At 38.6% G+C, this 27,805-nt stretch overlaps 1 protein-coding gene across 2 annotated transcripts; it reads right to left on the bottom strand.

The window, feature by feature from the left end:
• Positions 1-3,373: 3,373 nt before the first annotated feature.
• On the bottom strand, positions 3,374-27,805 carry PI15 (peptidase inhibitor 15). Of its 2 annotated transcripts, none has more exons than XM_075826106.1 (6): positions 27,692-27,805; positions 27,123-27,423; positions 8,032-8,150; positions 5,556-5,688; positions 5,344-5,459; positions 3,374-4,072 (listed from the first exon to the last, which is right to left on the bottom strand). In XM_075826106.1, the coding sequence occupies exons 2-6, from the start codon at positions 27,393-27,395 to the stop codon at positions 3,937-3,939; spliced, it is 777 nt and encodes a 258-aa protein (XP_075682221.1). In that variant the 5' UTR covers positions 27,396-27,423; positions 27,692-27,805; the 3' UTR covers positions 3,374-3,936. The 2 variants fall into 2 exon arrangements, with proteins under 2 accessions (XP_075682221.1, XP_075682222.1); XM_075826107.1 differs by lacking the exons at positions 27,123-27,423; positions 27,692-27,805 and adding exons at positions 13,216-13,307; positions 21,187-21,510.

The raw sequence follows: 27,805 nt of genomic DNA on the forward strand, positions 1-27,805 counted from the left end.
CCACTTTGGACAATCCCTAGTTGTTAGAAGGGTCCCTTCATAATAATTAGATTACAAAGTGTCCCGCTGTAGTTATAATCTGTTCTATTTTTCTAGAACACCACCACAGGGGAAATTTGGCATTACACAGTAGTCATTCAAATATCAAGACAGGCAGGTCCTCCTGAGTAAAACATGCTCTTTGTAACTGCTTTCTACTCTGACCAAGAGATGAGGATCCTGAACAAAAGCCCCCTCTCTATTAACTCTGAATTTCCTTGTAGGGTATATGAAAATAGGTTTTCTCAACTGGACATGCCCCTTTAATATTAGTGTATTCTTGAGTGTAACATTGGGCTGTTAGTGCCTGGAGCCTCCATAAAGGGCTATTTTAATTCGCAATCAGCTACCAGTAGACGTTATAATAGCCATAATATATAGTCTCTCCTGATACTACTCCAGAAAGAAGTTGAAAAACAAAGTGTAGAGACTTCTTTGTACATGCATCAAATTGTGATATAATGAAAAAAATGTCTACACAGAGGAAGGTATGCACCAAGGTTTCTATTCAATGGGTTGTAAATAATGAATTGTGCTTAACTTTATATTGGACCCCTATTCTATCTTACAGGTTATACCTTTAAAAGTGCTGAGAATTGTATACATAAACAAACACAGCGGACAATAAGACAAGCATTATATGATAATAATGGTGAAATCACGTAACATAGAGATAGATATCATTGAACAAGGTTAAATCATAATTAATATTCCATACTGTGACTGCTGCTACGCTTCTTTTCTCCACCTCTACAGTCAGCACAATGTCAACCCAGCGCTGAGCTGAGCAGATGAATCATTTGAGACAGACTGGTTTCTAGGAATATGCTTCCCAAGAGAGGTGTATTTTGTAGCTTCAGGGTCCCAATGCAAAATCTCCAACATTGCCCCCCACCTGCCATGTGCCATTTATAATACTGTCTTCTAATGTGCCAAAGGGGTATAATCGCTCAGTAGGGGGGTATTAGTACTCTCTGTAGTGCTTTCATTCTGGAAGTCAGTGCTGATCCCAGTCTTTGCTAATATGATCTTCTCACATGTATCTATGGCATATTAAAATATCATTTTTATTGAACTTCCCCTTTCAAACTACATAAGACCTACTCAGAATTATCACTGAGATTGCATTTTCTATAGCTATGACTTACCGATGTAGCAAAGGTTAACTTTACTCTAATAATTAGCTGCAGCGTGATATCACACAACAAAAGCCATTGAAAGTCAAGTTAAAGTTTCTTGCCACTGTGTATTTAACGTATTAAAAGTTAAGTTAAAGATTGCTACATCTGTACTGCAGCTTTTGATTGTCTATTACATGAGATTTTAGCAAGCTGCAAACTCCGGTGACTGCCATGTTTAGATGACTGCTCTCTATGGACTGCAATGGGGAAACTGGGATGCACAAGACAATATTTGAGCAATCTAATGAAGAAAAATATTGATCCTATAGCCACAAGTCAAACAGTTAGGCATTGTATTTTGCAGGATGATGCATAGATTTTAGATTTCCGTATTCTATAACTTTATGCACATAATATACCAATATAAAAAAAAAATACCATAAAAAAAACTAATTACATTTTAAATCTATAAACAATTCAATTTAATCATTAAAATATAAATAACTGAATAATGCCCATAATGCCACGATGCGTATGTAAACATAAATGGGATTTACCAGAGCTCCATTTTAATTGTAATTTCTAGAATTTGACTTGTTTTTCACACTTCCTATGAAGATAACATGGATAAATATCAATAAAACTCAAATTATTTACTTAAATGTTTAGAATCTTGAGGTGAATAGATAAAATAAAGATTTTTGATTGGTTTAAATGGTAGAGAGAACATTACTGTAGTATTTTTAATCTCACTTAATCTCTGTTCACATTGTGTTCAGAACTTACATTCGGTGAGTATGTTTTAATGGTGTCACCAATTGTATGCCCAATAGGGTATTCATACAGTTGCAGATGTCTGACATTGACTTTCATTGTACAAAAACATATTCCGCGCAGTTTATAGAAAAATATAGTCAACTATGCTTTTCAAAACCATTAAAAACAGGTATACTGATGTATACGGCCAAATATATTCCAAAAAGACACTTTTTGACATATGTTTGACTAATAAAAGTCTATATGCCAAATGCACATCACAGACATGATGTGTACAGTGCCTAAAAAAAATATTCTGAAGAAACTAATAAGTCATTTCTGTAGTCAGTATAATTGCTAAGCAGCGTCTAAATACATTTAGGTGGCTACCTTAAAGCTGGCACCTAGCAGCATTTTACACTGGTCAATTTCCATGCCTCTATATGTTCAGTGATGCGACTCCATATAGAACGGAAAGGCTAAAGGGATGTACTGATATATAGCACCAGCTCGTCATACTCTGCATTTCACAGAAAGAAGCTATCTGCTCATTTCCAGTTCTAGAGTGAGCACTTTTCTTTTTTATTATTTTTAAGCTATACTTGCTGTCAAAAATACCGGAAAGTGAATAATACAAGTGTGGAGAGAGCTTATTCCTTGAGGCATGGACGATTTACTCATTTTAACTTTTGTGCATTTACATTGTAAATGTAACGTATATTTCTGATTCAACAGAATTATGCACATAGCACCAAAAGGTATGTTGAGCACCTAATGTAACTGGCTGTATCCAATAAAAAAACAAACAGGTTATACTGTATGTAACATAACACTTTAAATAGTAAAACACATATACATACTTAAATGTTAAAATCTACGTGTGTAAAATGCAATTTTGATTAACTTAGTAAAGCACCTCAAGTCCTCTAGTTATATTCTTTACATGAGCAAACACTTTCAACTAATAGAATTACTGAGAACCGATGAGTTAATTCTATTCAGCTGATCTGCCATAGATATTAATACCAATTTCTGGGCTAAATTATTTATTTCAGGGCCGGCCTTTGAGGTGGGCAAACTGGGTGGTTGAACAGGGAGCATCAACCACGCCTGCTGACGTGGGCACCGGAGATGGCCTGTAACCCAAGGCTTGCAACAACCATAAATCTTACCATTATTGTAAAGTACTGTTACTTTATGTATGGAACTGTTATTTGGTCAATATATGTAGGGATTATTTGAGTAAGGTAGTATTTACATTGTGTGCACTGCTGTATATATATATATATATATATATATATAAATGATTATATATATTATAATATATTATTTTTTTGCAGCATATGATGGTGGCAGCACTGTATAGCATTTTATTTAGGTTATGTACCCAAGGAATGGCACCATTGTTTGGGCTCCATATCTAATATTTCTTATAATCAGGCGCTGTATGTTTATTTGTGCACTGTATGAACATACACCATATAGGGGAGGAGAGAGGGTACCGCACAGGGTACCATCTAATATAAGGCCGGTTCTGGTTATCCCTGTCATTCTAAAATTAAATAGTAATAAAGAAAAGATGGAATGCTCCATTGGGTATTTGGCCCAAATCTCCATAATATGGCTGTTTGTGGGAAGCTCGGCATATTAAGAACTGTATAGTGATTTGCAATGTGCTAAGATAAGTTTAGATAGCCTGTCCTTGTGCTGTATTCCAATGGTGACAATGCAGCAGAAATTTAAAATGACATTTATTTGTTCTTTGACAGCCATGTCTCATCTGTATTAGGTCATTTATTTTTAAGTTGACTTCTTTTATACCTGTAATACACTGGCCTTTATTATAATACATTAGTGATATGTTGCTAATCACTGAATCTTTCTGGATGAAGCTTGTTCAGTGATATTATATTCTACAACTATTTATCACACTATATTTCCCATGTCCCACTGTAAAAATTGACAACATTCTAACACAAATTTTGGATTCTTACAAAATAATATCCTACACTAGATCAGCTCACTTAAACCAGTATAAGTAGTTTGATGTAACTCCTGGAAAGCACTGATTATCTGTACAAGAGCCTCCGTAACTGGGTGGACATGCAGAACATGGAACTCCAACTTTATATGGCGCTTCTCCAATCCAGTTTCCCCTAAAACAGAAAATTAAAATTGTATGAAAAAAAAGGATAGATACACAGGTGTAACTAGAAATCAAAGGGTCCCATAGCAAAGCTAGAGAAAAGAGACCGATAGATAGATAGATAGATAGATAGATAGATAGATAGATAGATAGATAGATAGATAGATAGATAGATAGATAGATAGATAGATAGATAGATAGATAGATAGATAGATAGATAGATAGATAGATAGATAGATAGATAGATGAGATAGATAGATGATGATGATATAGATAGATAGATGATGATGATATAGATAGATAGATGATGATGAGATAGATAGATGATAGATAGATAGATAGATAGATAGATAGATAGATAGATAGATAGATAGATAGATAGATAGATAGATAGATATGAGATAGATAGATGTGAGATAGATAGATGATAGATAGATAGATAGATAGATAGATAGATAGATAGATAGATAGATAGATAGATAGATAGATAGATAGATAGATAGATAGATAGATAGATAGATAGATGGATGGATAGATAGATATGAGATAGATAGATAGATAGATAGATAGATAGATAGATAGATAGATAGATAGATAGATAGATAGATAGATAGATAGATGATGATGATATAGATAGATAGATGATAGATAGATAGATAGATAGATAGATAGATAGATAGATAGATAGATAGATAGATAGATAGATAGATAGATAGATAGATAGATAGATAGATGATGATGATATAGATAGATAGATGATGATGATATAGATAGATAGATGATGATGATGATGATATAGATAGATAGATGATGATGATGATGATATAGATAGATAGATAGATAGATAGATAGATAGATAGATAGATAGATAGATAGATAGATAGATAGATAGATAGATAGATAGATAGATAGATAGATAGATAGATAGATAGATAGATAAATGATGATGATGATATAGATAGATAGATGATGATATAGATAGATAGATTATGATGATATAGATAGATAGATAGATAGATAGATGATATAGATAGATAGATGATGATGATGATATAGATAGATGATGATGATATAGATAGATAGATGATGATGATATAGATAGATAGATGATGATGATATAGATAGATAGATGATGATGATGATATAGATAGATAGATGATGATGACATAGATGATAGATAGATAGATAGATAGATAGATAGATAGATAGATAGATAGATAGATAGATAGATAGATAGATAGATAGATAGATAGATAGATAGATAGATGATAGATTACTTACTTTGGTGAATAGTTGCAGACTAAGAAGACGGCTCTTCTCCATACGGCGCCCCAGACATTCATGTTGTGACAAGTATTGATTGCACAGCCTACCCTGTTAGTAGTTGCCCAAACCATCTGTGTGGTAAAATATAAAACATATTTCATGGCTTCTTTTAGAAACACAGAAATGTGTAAAAAAAAACTATGTTGACCATGAAGAAGTCATGTTACCTGCGTATAATGGGTACACATTGGTCCAAAGCATCTCAAAGGACATCTGGGATTGCAGTCTTGAGGATATGGAAATGCATAGTCCTTCACTTCATCGTACCATGGTTTTACCAGTTGTACTATAGATTGGTATCTATGCAAATGTTTTAAAATCGTTAGTTCTTTAGAAATGCAATATACATAACTGTGACAATACTTGTGTACACTTCAGCCTCACAGATTTTGAAAGGTACAGATTTCATCTGGACTGAGGCTTTCCAGATATTATGGCGCTACAATCCTTAGTATGTCTGGTCAGATTAAATAAATGCCAATTATACCAAGGTATTTAGTCTTTAAAGTCTATGTCCCGATCTTTCTCAATGGTAAAAACATGTTTACCTAGAGTGATAAGTGTGCATTACATGTGTGTATTGAGTTGGAGCACACCTGGCACAGGCACCCCTTAAAGTGAAAATTACTCCAAATGAATATAAGACTTAGGAGGAAGAGCATTTAAAATACTAGAACCGGGATTCAGAGGATCTGGTGATCAATATAGTACTCGCAATATCTGAGTATATGAACGTGTTTCTTCAACAAACAAAAAAATGCCCCTCTCCTACATAAGAAAACACCAATATTAAAAATGACACATAAAAGCTACAGGTCACACCTCTGGTGTAGTGCAGTGTGACGTGTCGCTCAGTCACGATTGTCACATGACCATAACATACAGCGACTCTATATGTACCCGACCAGATTGCTTCTGCGGTCATGTGACTATGTCAAATACAGTGAAGGAAATAAGTATTTGATCCCTTGCTGATTTTGTAAGTTTGCCCACTGTCAAAGTCATGAACAGTCTAGAATTTTTAGGCTAGTTTAATTTTACCAGTGAGAGATAGATTATATATTTAAAAAAAAAGAAAATCAAATAGTCAAAATTATATATATTTATTTGCATTGTGCACAGAGAAATAAGTATTTGATCCCCTACCAACCATTAAGAGTTCAGCCTCCTCCAGACCAGTTACACGCTCCAAATCAACTTGGTGCCTGCATTAAAGACAGCTGTCTTACATGGTCACCTGTATAAAAAACTCCTGTCCACAGACTCAATTCATCAGTCTGACTCTAACCTCTACAACATGGGCAAGACCAAAGAGCTTTCTAAGGATGTCAGGGACAAGATCATAGACCTCCACAAGGCTGGAATGGGCTACAAAACCATAAGTAAGACGCTGGGTGATAAGGAGACAACTGTTGGTGCAATAGTAAGAAAATGGAAGACATACATAATGACTGTCAATCGACATCGATCTGGGGCTCCATGCAAAATCTTACCTCGTGGGGTATCCTTGATCCTGAGGAAGGTGAGAGCTCAGCCGAAAACTACACGGGGGGAACTTGTTAATGATCAAAAGGCAACTGGTACCACATTCACCAAGAAAACCATTGGTAACACATTACGCCGTAATGGATTAAAATCCTGCAGTGTCCGCAAGGTCCCCCTGCTCAAGAAGGCACATGTACAGGCCCGTCTGAAGTTTGCAAATGAACATCTGGATGATTCTGAGAGTGATTGGGAGAAGGTGCTGTGGTCAGATGAGACTAAAATTGAGCTCTTTGGCATTAACTCAACTCGCCGTGTTTGGAGGAAGAGAAATGCTGCCTATGACCGAAAGAACACCGTCCCCACTGTCAAGCATGGAGGTGGAAACATTATGTTTTGGGGGTGTTTCTCTGCTAAGGGCACAGGACTACTTCACTGCATCAATGGGAGAATGGATGGAGCCATGTACCGTCAAATCCTGAGTGACAACCTCCTTCCCTCCACCAGGACATTAAAAATGGCTCGTGGCTGGGTCTTCCAGCACGACAATGACCCAAAACATACAGCCAAGGCAACAAGAGAGTGGCTCAAAAAGAAGCACATTAAGATCATGGTGTGGCCTAGCCAATCTCCAGACCTTAATCCCATCGAAAATTTATGGAGGGAGCTGAAGATCCGAGTTGCCAAGCGACAGCCTCGAAATCGTAATGATTTACAGATGATCTGCAAAGAGGAATGGGCCAAAATTCCATCTAACATGTGTGCAAACCTCATCATCAACTACAAAAAACGTCTGACTGCTGAGCTTGCCAACAAGGGTTTTGCCACCAAGTATTAAGTCTTGTTTGCCAAAGGGATCAAATACTTATTTCTCTGTGCACAATGCAAATAAATATATATAATTTTGACAATGTGATTTTCTTTTTTTTTTTTTAATATAATCTATCTCTCACAGGTAAAATTAACCTAGTCTAAAAATTCTAGACTGTTCATGTCTTTGACAGTGGGCAAACTTACAAAATCAGCAAGGGATCAAATACTTATTTGCTTCACTGTATATAAGGGAGACAAGTCTCCTGTAAATGTAAATTTAGAAATCGAAACATATACTGCGTACTAAAACATATTGTAATAAAAGTATAATATAAATCATATCCATACCTTCCTGTTCTCACTGAGAGGTTTTGACCAAGGAATCTCATTAAGTAAGGTGGTCCATGATCCCAAATGCATGTGGCAGCCCAGGCTTCTGCTGACTTTGCCAAGGTGTCATCCCACACCTGCATGAAATATAACGTTTTCTAATCATTCTCAATTGATAAAAAGTTTACAGACATTTGAAGGAAATACATTAGAAAATATTTTTGTAAAAGGCCACAAGATGTATTGATAAGGTTTTTCTGTTGTATATTATCGTATACTATTATTGGATAATAAATTAATGTTAAGCCCTACATTATTACAGTAGTTACAGTAAAGATCACTACATGGAGGGCTTTGACCTCAACAATTTCCCCATGTCACATCATGTACAGCATTATGAGTTGGACCTACATAGAATATCTCTGTATTCTATTATATTAGCAGTGACGTGCCACATTGATAAATAAATAAATAAATAATGGATAAATAGTTTCGTACATGCATCTCATCTTTAATGTACAGAAATGAATTACGACATCCACTTATGAATGGAATGAGTATACGGTTAAAATAAGAGCTATAAAATTACCTTAAAGGGAAGGTGTCATGATTTATTTGTATTTTTTTTATTTATATTGCTTTTAATAAAATATAAACAAAAATGTATTTATTAGTGTTGTCACTTAATACTTTTTACTGTATTCAAACTTTTACTTCTCTATGGGGGCTGCCATTTTTTTTTTCATCTCTGTATGTGTCGATTAACGACACATACAGAGATGCTATACGGCACAGACAACCCCATAGAGAATGCGAACGGGAGCCGTTCCATTCTCAGAAGCATACGCCGTCTGTGTAGGAACGCCGCATTCACCGCTCCCACACAGACCAAAACGAAGCTCGTTCATAGAGCGAAATCCGGAACCATTTTCATGTGGACCGGAAGCTGCTGCCGGACAGTAAGATGACAACTTCCGGCCGCGGCTTCCGGCGATATGTTCAACGAAGCGAAGGCGCAAGGAATAGGAGTGTAGACCAGCGGAGGCGGCGGCGGCAGGCACAGGTAATTTATGTTCGTGTATGATGTGTGTATTATGTTCGTGTATGTTCGTGTGATACTCTCTGCTGAGCCCTGTATCTAATCCTCCTACACTGTGCTGTCGCTCAGAAAATGGCGGCACACAGGAGGTTTTAAGACATTCAAACCCCTCCTTCTCCTGGCACTAGCCAGAAGAAGGGAGGGGGGATTGTGTGAGGACACTAGAGGAGAGTGTGTCCACCCCAAATTTGCAGCATAAATCAATGAGGTTGCTTTACCACAGTGACCATGCTGCAATTTTGGGAACTGCTCCCTCTAGTGGCCAACACATGGAAATGTTATAAATTAGAATCTAATTTATAATATTTCCTGACTTGTAAAAAAAATTAAAAAAATTAAAACAATGTGTAATCACTCAAATACTAATTGTTTAACTGAAAAAAATAAAATTCTAGCGACACATTCCCTTTAAGAAATAAAAGATGATGGGAAGATGAAAAGGAAAGAGAAAATGAAAAACAAAAGAGGTAAAAAAAAAAAAATACATTGGGTTTAGCAGAAGGAAAAAAAAATGGGGAACAGATGTGGACAACCAAGACATAGTCTTTGACTATGACAGGAGCAGATTTGTTTCTATAATCAATCTAATAGACTGGCAAAGTCAAGCAGGCAAAGTCATAACTTAAAACTCTCAGGCTCTAGGGCCCGCATGTGACTGCACCCTCTGCCCTGGGGTTTCGTTATAGGGGGTACCTTTGCCACATAAGACAAACACCAGTATGATAAATAACCCATGTTAGGTAGGGACCCTGTTATAGATTTTGCATTATGGCTCTGGAGCTGTCAAGGCTCTGCCTTTATAATTACATCCCTGCAAACAAGTCTTTAAATGCCACTCAACAATACCTTGTATTTGTGAATTTCTTTTGTTGGTTATCATTTGTGGCTTCTCCATTTGGAGATTTTTTTTTTATGTTTTACATGCTATCTAAACATAAGTGCTAACAGTAAAAAAGATTGCAAAAATCTTAAAACTAGATTCAAATATAAAAAAAGCTGAAAGCAAACCACAAACACCCCCTACCGAGACATGAAATCTGTCCAAAATGCCAAGAATTTGGAGACCTCAAGCTTGCACTCAGCAATTTATTATCTTAATGCTGGATACAGGGACTTATTCTTCAAGAGTCCAAAAGCAACTTGCTGTGTGCCAGTTTATCTATTCTCTATGCTGAAATGATCAGATTGCCTTTGTTGTATAACATTAGACTTGGATGCATTTTCAAGCAGTGATTGACCTAATTGCAGTCATAGTCTGCTTCTTCAGCCTCTTATGTCCCTAAGATATGCTGCACATAAAAAAAATCAAATAGTTTATATAACACCTCAATAAAGGCTAAATAATTTCAGAGAGCTCCCAACAAAAATATATCAAAGCGTACCTATCATTTCAGTATTAGCTGTCATATGTGTGTACATGAGGAATAACACTATTTCTGACCATTATATAACTAGTATATGTATTTAATTAATAACAAAAATTGTCTCACAGGTATGGTAATTTGGCTAGGTATCACCCACACAGTGGTGTCAAGACACCTCCAAAAGCATCATTAGGAAATAGCGAAACTCCGAAGTTACATTGAAAACAAGAGAAAAAGGAGTCATGAGCCAAAAGTACACAAAGAATATATAATTTTATTAATACATCAAAATACAAAATATATAAAAACACAACGAGGTAATAAAACTGAGCGTAAACAAGTGGATCAATGATCCAAAACACCTCAACATAGGTATGCTAGAAATACTATGTAGAAAAAAGGTTCTATAAGCTGTGGATGAGTTAGGGGAGGAAAACGCACTGCTGGCCAATACAGACAATGCTGAATCACTGCAACAGCCTGTGCATGAACCTACCACCAAAAAACGCATGCATATCAAATAGAAGAAGATAACATCTATGAGAAGATCACAGTGGAGTAGCGTCTAGCCCTGCTTAGTGCAGGGTCCTAGATATCGGACAGAAGAGGAGATAACCTGCAATGACCCGATATGCAAGAGAACCTACATCCGCATGACAAGAACCAATGAGTGACTGAATGAGAGCTTACCCATGGAGGACTTGGAAGTGAAATGATCCGCCTAGTGATAGAGGCACCCCAACGCGCGTTTCGCGTATGTCGCTTCCTCAGGGGGTGTGACTTACTGTGTATCCCGCTCATATATGTAGCCCTTACTGTTATTTGTAAGTGTAATCCGGTGTGTCCTCTTCCTAGGTCCACGGCGCATGTGCGGAAGTGCTCGATGTCACGGGACCTCCATCCCCCGTCGTCACACGGGCACCGCGCCTGCGCGCCTCGAAAGACGCGTCTCCAGGGAGACAGCGCAGGCGCAGAGCCAGCGACAAGACGAAGAGAGACAGAGACGGACACCCAGCATTCACGCAACACGCGCAACCCCATGGAAAAGGATAATGTGAGTATCAGTGTCTATGTCAGTAATTAGTAAGCCTGAAGTAATTTCCTCAGTCCTCCATCCAAGACCATACATTAAATGTAAAGCAAGGATTTGTATAGTAGTACAGTATAATCGACAGATTTAAAGAAAGTAGGATATGTCCAATGTTAGATTAAAGTAATGAACAAAAATCAGAGCACAAATAAAGAAATATAATGATAAATAATATTTTTTTATTTATCATTATATTTCTTTATTTGTGCTCTGATTATTGTTCATTACTTTAATCTAACATTGGACATATCCTACTTTCTTTAAATCTGTCGATTATACTGTACTACTATACAAATCCTTGCTTTACATTTAATGTATGGTCTTGGATGGAGGACTGAGGAAATTACTTCAGGCTTACTAATTACTGACATAGACACTGATACTCACATTATCCTTTTCCATGGGGTTGCGCGTGTTGCGTGAATGCTGGGTGTCCGTCTCTGTCTCCCTTCGTCTTGTCGCTGGCTCTGCGCCTGCGCTGTCTCCCTGGAGACGCGTCTTTGGAGGCGCGCAGGCGCGGTGCCCGTGTGACGACGGGGGATGGAGGTCCCGTGACATCGAGCACTTCCGCACATGCGCCGTGGACCTAGGAAGAGGACACACCGGATTACACTTACAAATAACAGTAAGGGCTACATATATGAGCGGGATACACAGTAAGTCACACCCCCTGAGGAAGCGACATACGCGAAACGCACGTTGGGGTGCCTCTATCACTAGGCGGATCATTTCACTTCCAAGTCCTCCATGGGTAAGCTCTCATTCAGTCACTCATTGGTTCTTGTCATGCGGATGTAGGTTCTCTTGCATATCGGGTCATTGCAGGTTATCTCCTCTTCTGTCCGATATCTAGGACCCTGCACTAAGCAGGGTTAGACGCTACTCCACTTTGATCTTCTCATAGATGTTATCTTCTTCTATTTGATATGCATGCGTTTTTTGGTGGTAGGTTCATGCACAGGCTGTTGCAGTGATTCAGCATTGTCTGTATTGGCCAGCAGTGCGTTTTCCTCCCCTAACTCATCCACAGCTTATAGAACCTTTTTTCTACATAGTATTTCTAGCATACCTATGTTGAGGTGTTTTGGATCATTGATCCACTTGTTTACTCTCAGTTTTATTACCTCGTTGTGTTTTTATATATTTTGTATTTTGATGTATTAATAAAATTATATATTCTTTGTGTACTTTTGGCTCATGACTCCTTTTTCTCTTGTTTTCAATAGTATATGTATTTAGCAGTTTTCCCTTCTGCAGGCTCTCTCTAAATCTCAGTTGTCTCTGAACGAATGGGCGGAGCCTAATGGTTATCTATACACACACACACACACACACACACACACACACACACACACACACACACTAGATATAGATAGATAGATAGATAGATAGATAGATAGATAGATAGATAGATAGATAGATAGATAGATAGATAGATAGATAGATAGATAGATAGATAGATAGATAGATAGATAGATAGATAGATAGTTCCAACACAAAATCTTTCTCAAGCAGTACTCAGAAGTAATGAGTAGTGTAGCTGAGAATCCAGCACTGGGGTGACATAGATATCTTACCAGCAGCATGTGTCTTTCTCACTGTGCTCCTACTTCTTTCCCCTGCTCACCCCTCTCCATCCATAAACTTACATGCAATGTGTGTGTTGCTGACTCTCTTTCTCTGCTCCCTGGACAGCAATGCACAGTGTGGGCTCTGCTTGTCTCGTCAACTCTCAATGCTCCTAATAGGAAGCAGAAGGAACTTGCCAATCAGAGGGCACTCACACTAACTGACATAAACATGAGGGAAGAGGAGGGGAAGGAGTATAGCCCAGGGAATATGCTGATTTAATGATTTTGAGCAAGGAGACTGGACGACAAGACTGTTTTTTTCACCATGTGAACTAAAAAAATGTATTGGTTTAGAATAAAAAGACATTGACAGGTCTTAAGGAAATAACACCGAACTTTGTAGAAAAATACTTCAGACATTACACATGTAACATTGGACCTATGTCAACTTTTGATCTTTGTCTGCAGGTATGCCTTAAGGGCCTTTGTCTTTAAAGACAGGAGTAAAAGGGGAGATGTTACATTTTTAAAATACATCTTTCATAATTGATAGTATTAAAGAGGACCTGTCACATGCCCAAAAAACTGCAGCTGACATCTCAGTTAGGTTGACGACGCCTCACAGGTTCCGGATTTATTTATTTTCCTTTGGCCTCCTCTGTTCCAGGATATTAGTGCCATTATTTTAGGTGCCCGGTTTGCAAATGAGGCCTTTGACTGTCTAGTGGTTGGTTAACACTGCTCACCAGCCAAGGGATAACTGCCCACTTGATAGTCAAACGCCTCATTTGCATATTGGGCACCAAAATTAATGGCAGCAATATCTCAAGAACAATGGGGCTAGAAGAAAAAAAAAAACGCCATCTAACTGAGATGTCAGCTGCATCTTTTTGGGCAGGTGACAGGTCATCTTTAAAGATTATATGGGTGCCATAACTAAATTTGGGTCTGCTGTTTGTATCTTAAGGCCATGTGCACACATCGCGTTGTGGATTCTTGCTGTGCAGTACTGTAGATCCACAGCAAAATACAATACAAAACCAAATTCACATGCTGTAGAAAAAAAAATATTCTCGCAGTGGAATTCACCCTTTTCAATGCAAAAGGTGAAATCCAGGGCAAAATCTGCTTGTAACATATGTAGATTATGCAGCAGATTGTCAGGCATATTTTCAGAAGGACTTTTCCTGCATGTGTGATAATGGCTTAATATTATATTATTTAACACCGAACAACTAAACTTCCAAAGGTCTTATAGAAAAAAAAGTAGTAGTACTGTAGTAGCGGTAGTAGACTTGAATATATGCGAGAAGTTGGGTGTTAACAAAGGAACTACTATTAAAAGTAGCTTTACTTTGAGTCTTCTCCAGTTTATTGGTTTGCCCTCTATACTGAGTCTTTATATGTTGACTATAGCCAACACCTGTATAAACAAAATGCATTCTATCTCCCAGTAGCCTTGTAACAATGGACCACTCCATATTTGTTCAGTGTTTTTGCTGACGAAACAAACAGATGTATTTTTTAATACTATTTCAGACAAGCTGCAATTTTTTAAATATAATTGCCAAACTTAATGGTAGCAAATATGTAAAATGTAACAACAAAATATCCACCAAGCTAGATTTGGGCCAAAGCGCAGGAATAAATGTTATTTAATATTAGTATAATAGAAACAATAAATGAAATGCAATTCAAGGAGTCACATTCCAAAAAAGACAAAAGTTTCATATTCCAAAGTAACTATTAATATAGCTATTTCTGAAAATACACCTGCTTAGAATAAGGGTAAGTTCACACGTGGCGTAAATACTGCAAATTTTTCTGCAGCATAATACAGTAGCAGCAGAGTGGATGACACTTGAACAAATCTCATCCACACGCTGCATAAATGAATAGCGGAAAAAACGCAAATAAATTGACCAATTGTGTTAGCGGAATCGCTGCTTTTTAGTGGTGGGTTTTCCCCATTGAATTCAATAGGGAGGTAAAACCCGCAACAAATAGCAGATGTTGAGATTTTTGCGGCGGAAAAGCTACAATTCCGTCACAAAAATCGCAACTCAAGAAAAATAAAATAATTTACTTACCTGGAATTTAGTTTTTCTTCGTCCAGGCCGGCCTCCTGGGATGACGTTTCATCCCATGTGACCGCTGCAGCCAATCACAGGCTGCAGCGGTCACATGGTATAATACATTATCCCAGGGCTGCAGAACATCAGGATGTCAGGACATCAGAGGGACGCATCGTCATGGTAAGTATAGCCATTAATGGCCTCCGGCATTTTTGGGCCGTGATCCCATATAAAATCTACGGCACAGACACCCATCCGTAGTGATACGGAAAGGTGTCCGCGGCCAATAGAACTGAATGGGTGCTACGATCCGCGGTTATATGGTCGTGTGCATGGGGCCTAAGACTATTCTTCAACATCCTGAGATTAACCATTTTCCTGAAGAGAGGAATCTCTGAGGGCTGTGACCTCTAAGTCCCATGAAATACAGTCCAAACCCACATGACATGGGCTCTTATGAGATTTAGATTCCATTCCATATAAGCAGCCAGCATCAGTGGATCCAGGTACATAGTATTCCTGGATAACATAGTTATGCAGGACAAAAGACCTATATAACAATGATCTATCATATACTATAGGTCCCACACAGTTCCATTAAGCAGATTTTCCACATAGTAGTGCCCTAACTAAAAGTAATCCAAAAAATACAATATTTGAAGCAGCACAAATCCCGTTATCAGGAGTGGTGTCACGCTGTAAAATCAGACAAACCCAGTCTGACGTAATGTAATCTTCAGAAAAAGCGTGGTGAACAGCAGCACACGTCTCCCAAGTTTCAATCAATAAGTTCTTTTATTGGTCAAACATCCAGTAAAAATGGCCATTTTTACTGGATGTTTGACCAATAAAATAACTTATTGATTGAAACTTGGGAGACGTGTGCTGCTGTTCACCACGCTTTTTCTGAAAACTAACTTAAAGTAATGTCACTACAAAAATGTCAGCCACAGTATGATTCAGGCCCCATGTACACGACCGTAAAAAAAACTCAGTAATTGCAGACCGCAATATGGTCAGCAATTATGGACCCGCCCAGTTCTGCATACAGAAGGGTGTCCGTGCCATAGAACTGTGCCGGGAATTATGGAGCATGTCCTACTTTTCGATTTTTACGGGCCGTGCTCCCATACTTTGCATGAGAGCACAAAATTGCGGTGGCTGGACGTGCTCACAATCGCGGGCCATGTTTACGGGCACGGCTGTGTGCATGAGGCCTCATTCTGTAGATTCAGGAATGTTACAACTAGCCATGTAATAGTGAAAGCCATATACTAGAGTGTAGTCCCACCCAACAAATATTCAATTATACAGTGGCTCCAGTCATATAGTGTTGCCTGTCCAGTAGTAGTGCCATCCACAGTATAGCCTTATCTAACTTTCACACAAGTGTACTTTTTAGCAACTATCGTGTTGATTTTTGTTTTCCAGTTTGGTGATTTGGTAAGATGGGTATGGTTCTTCCCATATGACATAAATGACCAATAGTGCCATCTCGGCCCCACCAGGGATATGGATATTTATGCTGCCTATTTTCCTCTGTCTTCAATGATTAGAGTTAATCAAAGATCACAATGTACTAGTAGATAAAAAGTAACAAACAGAGTCAGATGGGGTTGAACTGGGTACAGACATGGGGTGTTTGAAGACCATCAAGGAAATGTACCAGGAGAAAGACCAACTTGCGTAAGTTTCCAACCTTGTCACTGTATGCCCATGGTGCTACTATGTCAGCTATATGTTTGCAGTCACGCAAAAACTGTATATGCTCTATCATAATAGACAGTAAGGTACAGTATATGTCAAATATAAATGCTCGGAATACTCAATACTATATATTAAGTTCCAAATATGAAATGTATTCAATGTTTCTTTGGCTGGAGAGACTATACGTTCTCAGTATTCTTCAGGCATAGTATAGTACAGTTAGTGAAATAATGTGTTATATAAAAATATCATTACATATTGTTTCTGATACACAAGCCATTCAAGCTTTCTACATCTTTAGAAATTCAGCCAATTTCATAATATATTCTTAAAGGCTTCCGCACACATTTGGCTGACTGATGGTCCTTGTCAAGGTAACAGATGATCATTCTTGACATTCCACTCTACAATCCAGACTTCCTACACTTCCAGAGGGAGAAATGCTATGCTATCGTTTCTATGTTATGCTGGACCCAATGGGCATGGACAGGCTAGAGCCTTGTTATGCTGCTGACTACTCTTACATATTTTATACACTGAATCATGCACAAGTTTGTGATAAATCTTGAGAGATGTTAGAACTACCTACAAAAATGACATGAAAAAAATCTTTAAATGACCATTACATATACGGTACATATTCTAAAATCCTTGGACCAGGATTACCTGCCTGCACCCGCTACCATTTTTGGAGTTTGTCCTTGAGTGCTGGTAGTCTCTGCTTGGGTATATACTATATATATCAAACATGATATAACTTACTTTGGAGCATTGCCCACAAAAGAGCAATATGCTGCTCCAAATATATTACCCAAATAATTAACTTAATTTAGTGGAGTTCTGCTGGTCATTTAACATCTGCTTTGTGTTATGTCTATAAAATGTAAATTAATAATTATGCAGTAGTAACTAAATATAAAAAAAAAATTACACTTGGCCCCAATAAGCATGAAGCAGTTCTAGGGTCTACTCATATGGGCTCATTCAAAATAGTCACTCAGTATCGTCACTTTAATAAAGAAGTTAAATCATGAAAGAATAAATCACATAATTCAAAGTTTAATTCCACCTTGGAGCAACTTTAAGGCTAAGGCCCCTTTCACATCATGTTATTGCCCTACATGTATCGTGCACGTCGTTAACTCTTCCAACATACACGATAAACGTGTTCATAGGGCTTCATTATCCCGACGGATACCAAAAGAGTGTCCTTTTGGCCTCCCTCGGGCTGGTAGGTATACCTTTTTTTGAAGGATGGAATAGCGTATAAGACTACGCTATTCCATCCTGAGGGATTCCACAAAAAAACCTTATAACACACGGTATACATTTTTAAACATGGGAGCCTATGGGTGATGGGTGCCACTGTATGGTATCCATGACAGGTATACATTAAACATATACCTCGGGGAGCTCCCGACATCACTGTCTATATATGTACAGCGTCATCAGGAGCAGTGATAGAGTCCCTGGGCAGAACGCTAGCTGATGTTTTTCTATGGGAGAATAAGTTTGTGCATTTAGTGCAACAATTGTGGTAACTTGTGATTTTTCTACAACCATTGTGTGACCAAAAGTTGTCATTTAATTTACAATCATTCTGTCCTTGCTGTAATAGAAATGTACTGTCTGGCGGACCATTTACATCTCTATGTAAAGACATGGCTTAATTTCCATATTATAATTAATTTACATATTTATAAATAACAATGACAGCTACGTGGATTTTACTTTAGAAATATGAGCCAATTTGAGAGTCTCGAGTCCGCATTTAAGATCAGAGTGGTAGCTGCAGGGGAGCTCTTTGTTCCCTGCCTTCCTATTCACTGTGCAGTCAGTAAGTTTCTTCTGGCCTGCTGCCTGTGCTTTCATCTGCATTTGCGATGTCCACTCAAAGAGACCTGTGGGCTTCGAATTCTTATGTTTGTTTGCAGACCACGCAAGCCACAGGCGTAAAGAGGCCTACAGCCTGCAAATCAGGAAACAGGCTAGAAAAGAGGACTGTAACGTCCGTGGTCGCTGACCATGAACTCCTTCCATCCAGTCGACACCCTTCTTACATAGTTAGTACGGCTGAAAAAATACATATGTCAATCAAGAGATCTCAAGAGATGTCTGCACATACGGCCGTCCTGCTCTACAGTGATCACCAGGGTGCGCTCACGAGCTCAGTCCAGACTTGAGAAGCCAGAGCGCACGCATGTTGGAGATTGAGCTAATTGCTCCCAGAGCGCCCTGGGCTATAAGAAGGTCCCAGCCACATGCTCCCACGCCTGAGCGTTGTTGTATTCCAAGTCTGTCTTGCAAATGGTCCCCTAGGGTTTCCTGCTCCCAGTGTTCCCTGTTCCTGTATCCTGTAACCTGTATCCTGTTCTAGTGCCGTACTGAGCTGTAGCCGTGCTGTGCTGTATACCATGCCTGTCCTGCTTCTCCCCGCCTGACGTCTTCCTGCTGCCTAGTTCCTGCCAAGCCTGCCTTGCTACTGTCTGAGCTGCCACAGGTACCCTATATGAACTATAGACTCTGACCTGCGCCCTGTTGGCCAGCTGCCATACCGCCAAGGCGGTACGCCCCAGTGGGTTCACGAACGCTACGTGACAGGGACTGAGAAAAAAGACAGGATAAGTTGAAGAGGGCACTAAAAAGCACTACTTAAGAATAGTGAGGCGCAGGTTGTGCACTGAAATGCACAACATGAGCACTCAAAATTGGGACATTTTATTTCACAATATGTTCACTGTTAGCACAATATGGTCCATATATGGCACAATATGGACATGTAATGGCACTATATTGACACTGTTTATTTATGTTCTGCATGGCAGCATTATTTATACTGTGTATGGCAGTGCTTTTTGACACTGTAAAGGAGTCTTGTTCAGGTAGTGTACACCATTTTTCTTTTGACTCTATATCTGTGTTATTTGTGTTATGTATTGTGGTATAATTTGGGCGCTGCATGATGGTATTATTTGGCTCCGTGTGGCTTCATTATTTTGTTTCTTTGGCAGGAGTATGTAATCACTACTACTTGTCCCATCAGGTCATCTCCCTTTCTTATTGGAGCCCCACTAGTACTTAACTAATCACTAAAATCAGGCTGCAATATCCCTGAGGAAAGCTGCAGGTGACATATTTATGGACACTGCTGTGGAAATGTCAAATTACGTATAAGGAAGTAAGCACTAGTTCAGACAGTAATGTCAAAAATTAGAAAATTGTATTTTATATTTTTCAATGTCAATTGACAGAAAACAAATGCAATAAAATAAAGCATGCTTGAGAATGGGGGCAGTCCCCCGAAACATCGCACAGGTGTTATCAGACACCAATCCTCCACACGTGGTGTCTCTGCTATCGACGAAAGCCCTGGATCTAACTGAGAAGACTATGATGGAATTCTAACCGGGACATTTCCAGGACTCTAACCTTCAGATGGGTGAAAAATTTTATTCACATTTGGCAATTTTATTGCATATGTTTTCTGTCAATTGACATTGAAAAATATAAAATAAAATGTTCTACTTTTTGACATTACTGTCTGAACTAGTGCTTATTTCCTTATCTGCTATATCTAAGGCTGGGTTCACACGACCTATTTTCATACGTAATGGAGGCGTTTTACGCCTCGAATTACGTCTGAAAAAACGGCTCCAATATGTCGGCAAACATCTGCCCATTACTTTCAATGGGTTTGCCGATGTACTGTGCCGACGACCTGTCATTTTACGCGTCGCTGTCAAAAGACGGTTCGTAAAATTACAGCCTCGTCAAAAGAAGTGCAGGACACTTCTTGGGACGTTTTTGGAGCCGTTTTCTCATAGACTCCAGTGAAAACAGCTCCAAAAACGGCCGTAAAAAATGCAGCGAAAACGCAGTGAAAAACGCGAGTTGCTCAAAAAACGTCTGAAAATCAGGGGCTGTTTTCCCTTGAAAACAGCTCCGTATTTTGAGACGTTTTTGACTCTACGTGTAAACATACCCTAAGAGTTTGAAAGCACCTCTTGTTGCACTACCTCACCCACAGGTTAGTTTATTATTAAGGTCAGAAACCTCATACTTGAACCAGAAATGTCAAATTACACAATGAGCATTCTTTTACTGTTGTTCTTCACTCTGGATATTAGACATAGAGTCCCAAATCGGGCCACTATTCTATGACGTGCATATGCTCCAATAGAAAGTCACTTTGAAGACAAAAAAAAGCATCATAGGGAATCATCCCATGACAATTTCAGACAGTGTACATATACTTGATTATGCTCACCTGATGGTGTTGTGCCATGAGCACTGCAAAACAAAGAATACCAGCACCAGAATAATTTGCAAAAACTAGGAGTGCAAAGCCCACCAGGACTGGATCCAAACATCCCCAAAAACGATGCAAAAAAGGAGATACAGGCAGCACATCCAAGAAGGAACTTGTTTTACCCATGCAACATTTTAGCTCTTCAGAGCCTAAATCAAGTTCCTTCTTGGATGTGAAGCCTGAAAATCCTTTTGGGCTATGAGCAAAAGATCCTGGTAGACGTTGTGGTATAGTAGTGAAGTGGGGGAACTGCAAGCCGCGGGTCTGATCCGGGTGTAAGACGTTTATCCGCCTTTAGGCAACAATGGTAAAAAAAAATGGAATGTGCAGACGCTCTCCTAGGTCACAATGCAAAAACAGCCCTTGATTCAGCGCTGTTCTCTTCTTATTTTGCTCTTTATAGTGTTACCCTTGAAAGCTATTCCTTCAACGGTAACACTATAAAAAGCAAAATAAGAAGAGAACAGCGCCGAACCAAGGGCTGTTTCTGCATTGTGCACTTGGAGTGCTTGTGCATATTGCATTTTTTTTTTTCCCATCGGCTCTAATAGGGAATATAGGAGGGTGTTATCACGATGGGAAAATACATTTAAGCTAAGTGATATTCTATAATAGGACACAAGTTAAAAATAGCCAAAATGAAAACAAAAAGATGGCAATGGAATCAGAACAGAAAAAAGGGAGTCTGCACATATGTTGAATGAAGATTCTAATTTACCTATGGCAAGTACACAAACAGTTGTACACAAGAGTGTATACATGGCGGGCTTTGGGGGTATGTGATCTGTACGGGGCCAACCCTGCAGAAGGGTGTGCCACAGGGGTATCTCAGGGGCATTTGAGAGCACTAGAAATCGTATCATTCATTTTGTAGCCCTGTTATTAAATGACACAGGAAGCTAGTATTTGGTGACATACAGTTCTGTGCAAAAGTTTTAGGCAGTTGTGGACAAATGCTGAAATGTAAGAATGCTTTCAAAAATATAAGTGTTAGGCTTCGTTTACATCTGCGTCAGGGTCCCGGTATGATGTTCCGTCAGAGTTTTCCATCAGAACGGGACCCTGACTGAAACAAACGGAAACCTACGGTTTCCATTTGTATCACCATTGAATTCAATGGTGACGGATCCGGTGACAATGTTTTCCGTTTGTCTCAGATGTGCAAGGGTTCCGTTGTTTTGACGGAATCGATACTGTAGTTGAAATCAATGGAAATGGAAATTAGCTTGATAGATAGCGCCATAGATAGATAGACAGACAGACAGACAGACAGACAGACAGATAGATAGATAGATAGATAGATAGATAGATAGATAGATAGATAGATAGATAGATAGATAGATAGATAGATAGATAGATAGATAGATCAATTATTGTTTGTGTGCAGATGTTTCACAGATTTTAAATGACCAATTCACTAAACATGTATGGTTAAGCTAATTTATTGCATAAAATCTCTGACCTGAGCAATGCAAGAAACATCAAAGTCTATCCACCGACGTAGAGGAAGTAAGAGAATGTGGCCATCAATTAAGTACCATCTGCATTGTATAGGCCCTGTTGGTGGTCTACAGCCCCAGGAACATGTTAACCAGCTGTTGTGACTAGACCTGACATTGCTATTACAAACATTGTAAAGATTTCGGGGAAGTTTTGTAATATTTCTAGACAGGTAAGAATGTAAAACATTTCAGGAGAACATGTTCTCGGAGTGCTTCTTTCTGTGGGGCTACAAACAATTTTTCATGTAGTCCAGGAAACGAGTCATGTTTGGAAAGCTTATGCCAAGAAAAACGTCATAGTAAATAGGGTTATCCGAGAAGCACCGATTTATTGGCTAAACAAATCATTCAAAGTTAAGTCAGTCACTGGATTACTGTAAGTTTGTATATCCATACATCTAAGTATTTAATCTATATTGTATGTGCATGTTAAACTGAATGACGTCATAACGTTATTTAACCACTACACGCACAACGACATAATAGCACGTCGTGGTGCGAGGGGGGGGGGTGATGTTTGCTGTGGGTGTCAGGTGTATATTACAGCTGACACCCGGGACTAATGGCCAGTAACAGCGATTGCACTATTTCTGGCCGTTTAACCCCTTAGATGCTGCGATCAATACCGATCGCAGAATCTAAGGAGTTAGAAAGAGGGGGCGCCCACCTCCGACAGCTCTTTGGCTTCCCAGGGCTTAACAGGAACCTGTAAAAATGACAATATACAGCAATACATTAGTATCGCAGTGTATTGTACCAACGATCTTACAAATGTGAAATGAAATGTGCGGCGACAAAACACACACTTTGTTTTAACAATTAGTTTCTTCCTTGTAAAAGTAGTAAAACATAAAAAATAACCTATATAAATTTGGTATCGCCGTAATCGTATTGACCGGTAAAATGAAGTTAACATGCAATTTTTACTGTATGGTTAAAGCTGTAAAAACAGAACCCATCAAAATATTGAGGCATCGCTGTTTTTTTCCTATTCCAGCCCACAAATATTTTTTTTCCAGTTTCCCAATACATTATATGGTGCAATAAATGGCGCCTTGAAAAACTACAATTCGTCCCGCAAAAAAGCAAGCCCTCATATCGCTTTATCGACAGAAAAATAAAAAAGTTATGGCTTTTAAAGCGTGAGGAGGAAAAAATTAAAACGAAAATCAAAAAAATGGCTGTGACGGGAAAGGGTTAAAGGAAAACTACACTAATAATGCATGTTAATCAGCAACATTTCTCTATTTGAAACAAAGGAGGTTGATGTATTCAATATAGTTCAAAGATAAACTAAAGTGCTTGTGAAGTTAGAGCAGTCTTAGGGTATGTTCACACGGCAGCGTCCGTAACGGCCGAAATTACAGCCGTAGTCATTTCAGCCGTAACGGCATGTGCAGGCGCTTGAACGCCGTGTCCATTACAGACGTAACTGGAGATGGTTTTCCATGGAGTCCATGGAAAACGGCTCCATTTACGTCTGAAGAAGTGACATGACACTTCTTTGGCTCGGGCGTCTATTTACGCGCCATCTTTTGACAGCGAAGCGTAAATATACGCCTCGTGTGAACAGACAAACGTCAGCCCATTGCTTTCAATGGGCAGATGTTTGCCAACGCTATCGAGCCGTGTGAACATACCCTAAAGATTATATAATGTATCCATAGTCCATATCTATCTAACATAGTTGTCATAGTATGCAGCTGAGTTCATGCTGCTATTTATGGTGCTGGCAAAGTTTCCAAAATAATACAGCACTCCTACAGGTTGTATGAGGATACTACTACCAGTCATGCATTACAGAAACTGCCATTGATCAGAACCTGATTGTTCCACCAATGTTTAACCAAAGCATTGTGCATTATTTCATTTTAAGGTCCGTTATGTTCACAGTAAAAAATGTTTTCAGCCTCTGTCACCAGTTTATTAATTCCCTATCTTGTAACTAATCTAATAGGCGCTTTGCTGCTGATAACTACAGTGTGATTTGTTTTTAAAAAAATTATTATTATTTGCAAAGTTATGAGCATTTTTCTAAATATGCTAATGTGGCTCTAATAGCGAAATAAGAGGTGACTTTCTTTCCACTCTGGGCGGTGTAATGTTTTCTCCCCCTTCCCTGCCCAGTATACAGCTTCCATTCTCGACTGTGTTTTCAAGTGGTGATATCTCGGTTGTGTCACAGCTAACTGCGATCTTGGTGTCATATGAAAAATTAGAATCTCCTCTTTTATATGCCACCAGAACCGCTATATGGCTGTTTGAAGTGATCCCCCTTCCCTCCAGCCTCAGTCTCTCACACTGTGTGAAGCAGCTTCATGCTGATAGAACGAGATCAGAGGCTGTGAGGAAGCTCCACCTCAGGAGAATCACTGCTGTTACCTCCCACTTGTCTAATAAAGGCTCATTTACATATTTTGAAAAAAACTCATAACTTTAAAATAGTTAACATTTTAGGACACAATAGGGCATTACTAAACTAGGGACAGAGCCTCTTAAAAGAAAACTTCCAAGGATTACATAATGTAACATTAAGGTAACCACTTTAGAATACCAATGAAAAAGATTGTTTTTCCACCATTGTAGAACATTCCCAGTTTTGTGTCTATTAGATCACATGATAGATCCAACTAATCTTTCCAACTAAGATTTTTCATATTTTTCTTACAATAGATCAATATTTGCAGCAATATGACTGTCTACACTTGCAAATTAAAGCCTCTGAAGAAAAACATAATTAACGTATGACTGATAGATTTCCAAGTGTGAGGGAAAATATGTCATGGAGATAAGAGTTGCTAGCAGCGACCATACTGTAAGGGCTTATGCACATGACCGTATCACGGCTTCATACAATCTCTGAATTGCAATACTCTACCACTATATGTCTCCAATTTTATAAGGAGTTATACAGAGGGGTTTTTTCTATCAGGTTCCATATGAATTCAACAGAAACAAAATTGTCGGATGACACTTTCTGACAACTGATGACCTATCCACTGGCTAGGTCATCAGTATATGATTGGTGCGTGTCCGACACCTGGACTCCGCACCGATCCGCCTCTCCGGCTGCCTCCGGGCGCCAGATGATGATACCGGAAGAAGATGGCTCCGGTCCAAGAATAGCGGCCGAGCTGCGGTATTGCAGCTCTGCTCCTATTCAAGTGAATAGGAGCAGAGCTGCAGTTCTGCCAAACAGCCGCTATGCAGTGGTCGGAGCCATCTGCTTCTGGCTCCAACTACTGCATCCCGTTCCAAACATCTGGTGCACAGAGGCAGCCGGAGTTGCAGATCGGTGCGGGGTCCGGATATCGGACACTCACCGATCATATACCGATGACCTATCCGGTGGATAGGTCATCCGTTTTCAGAAAGTGGACAACCTCCTTAATTGGATATAGTAGTACAGAAATATTCTCAATGGTTTGAGCCATAGGGACAGGCTGTGTATATGATGCCTAACAGTGAATATGTGGTAGCACACATTTTTACAGTCTACAGTTATAGTACGCAAAAACTACATGATGGCCTTTAATTCTTTTTAACAGAATTTCTTCTAATGCATTAAAATATTCTCCCCATTTGATGCATACTTAGCTCCATATTGAATCAAGCCATGGTCAGCATGTAGACTACCCACCACTACTAGGTTCCCAAAGTTTTTTCTCAGTTCTTAATGTACATTGTAAAATGTTACCCTTTATAACTGGTTTAGCCTTTCATTCATTTCTAGGATTACTCATCATTAGAAATATTGCCCCATTGAGGATATTATTTATGACAGTTAAGCCCTTTTTTGGAGGATTATACTTAATAAACTTCCAGAGCAATAGATGTTTCAGCAGATAACTAACCCCGTTGACTCTCCCATTAATATGCACGCTTTGGATTGCCCAAAAGTGTATATTCATCTCTATGACATAAGAAGGGGTTAGCTACTGTTAGATACCTCTGGCACTAATAAGACATTAGAATCAAACAGGAAAAATCCAACTTGTCCAATTTATAGAACAACATTACCTATGCACAATAAATTGTCAGAGGTTCTTGCGGAAAATGGCAGGATCTGCCAATATCAATATAATGTCTATAGCCAGCTCACCAGTATACAATATCAACATATATTATATAAAGACATAATATAACGCTGACATATTTCTCAATAAAGATGAATAATGTAAGGTAGGAGCATTTATCTTTGCTCAAACACAAAAGACATAACAGTGTATATTGAGTACAATATATGTATGCAAATATTTAGATAAAGTGCTTTACTAAGGGGTCTAAAACTTTTGGTGTATTGTATACTGATTAATTAGATAAAGATATAATTGATATACAGTATATTAAAATCCTGTATGTACTGTATAGAGTCTGTCTTGGGTCACTCACCATATACTCCATGTTTGCTGCAGGTGGAAAGACTTTACTTCTGACTTGGTTATGGTAATCTAGAATAGCGATCATGTCATTTTGGGAAATATAGCGCTTTCTTCTGGCCTTGGTGATATTTGCGGAATCCAACTGAGCGCTCAGATCAGACTTTATGATCATGGAATTGCTGGCTGATGATGATAACTGTGTGGAATTAGGTAATACTAAACCACATGTTTCACAGAGGAGTGATAGTATAAAAGCAGCAGCCATACAACAGATTTCCATCATGTTGAGTATTCTAAGATTTTCTTGAAATCTGTAAAAACAAACACAAAAGAAATAATAAAAATAAAAAGATACATCATGTAATATAAATAATTTCTGCTAAAAGCAATAAAATAGCAACATATTTTATAAATACAGAGCTTTAAATGAATACAAATAATATTACAACACAGAGTTGCTATGTTTAGTTGTTACCATTTATGTATAAAACAAAGATGAAGTTGGCAGGAACAAAGTTTAGAAAGATTTAAACAGAAAAGAATCTTAAGCTTCTCTTCAAGAAAATCCCAAAGTCTTACCTTGCAACAGAATGTGAACCTTGCACAAGTCAAACGCCAAAGCTGTGTTGTGAAGTGTGTAGCCTTGTAAGGGGGATGTATCCTGTCATAAATTCAGTGAAAGCAAATCTCTGC

This window comes from Rhinoderma darwinii, chromosome 5 (genome assembly GCF_050947455.1).
Source record: "Rhinoderma darwinii isolate aRhiDar2 chromosome 5, aRhiDar2.hap1, whole genome shotgun sequence".
NCBI lineage: Eukaryota > Metazoa > Chordata > Amphibia > Anura > Rhinodermatidae > Rhinoderma > Rhinoderma darwinii.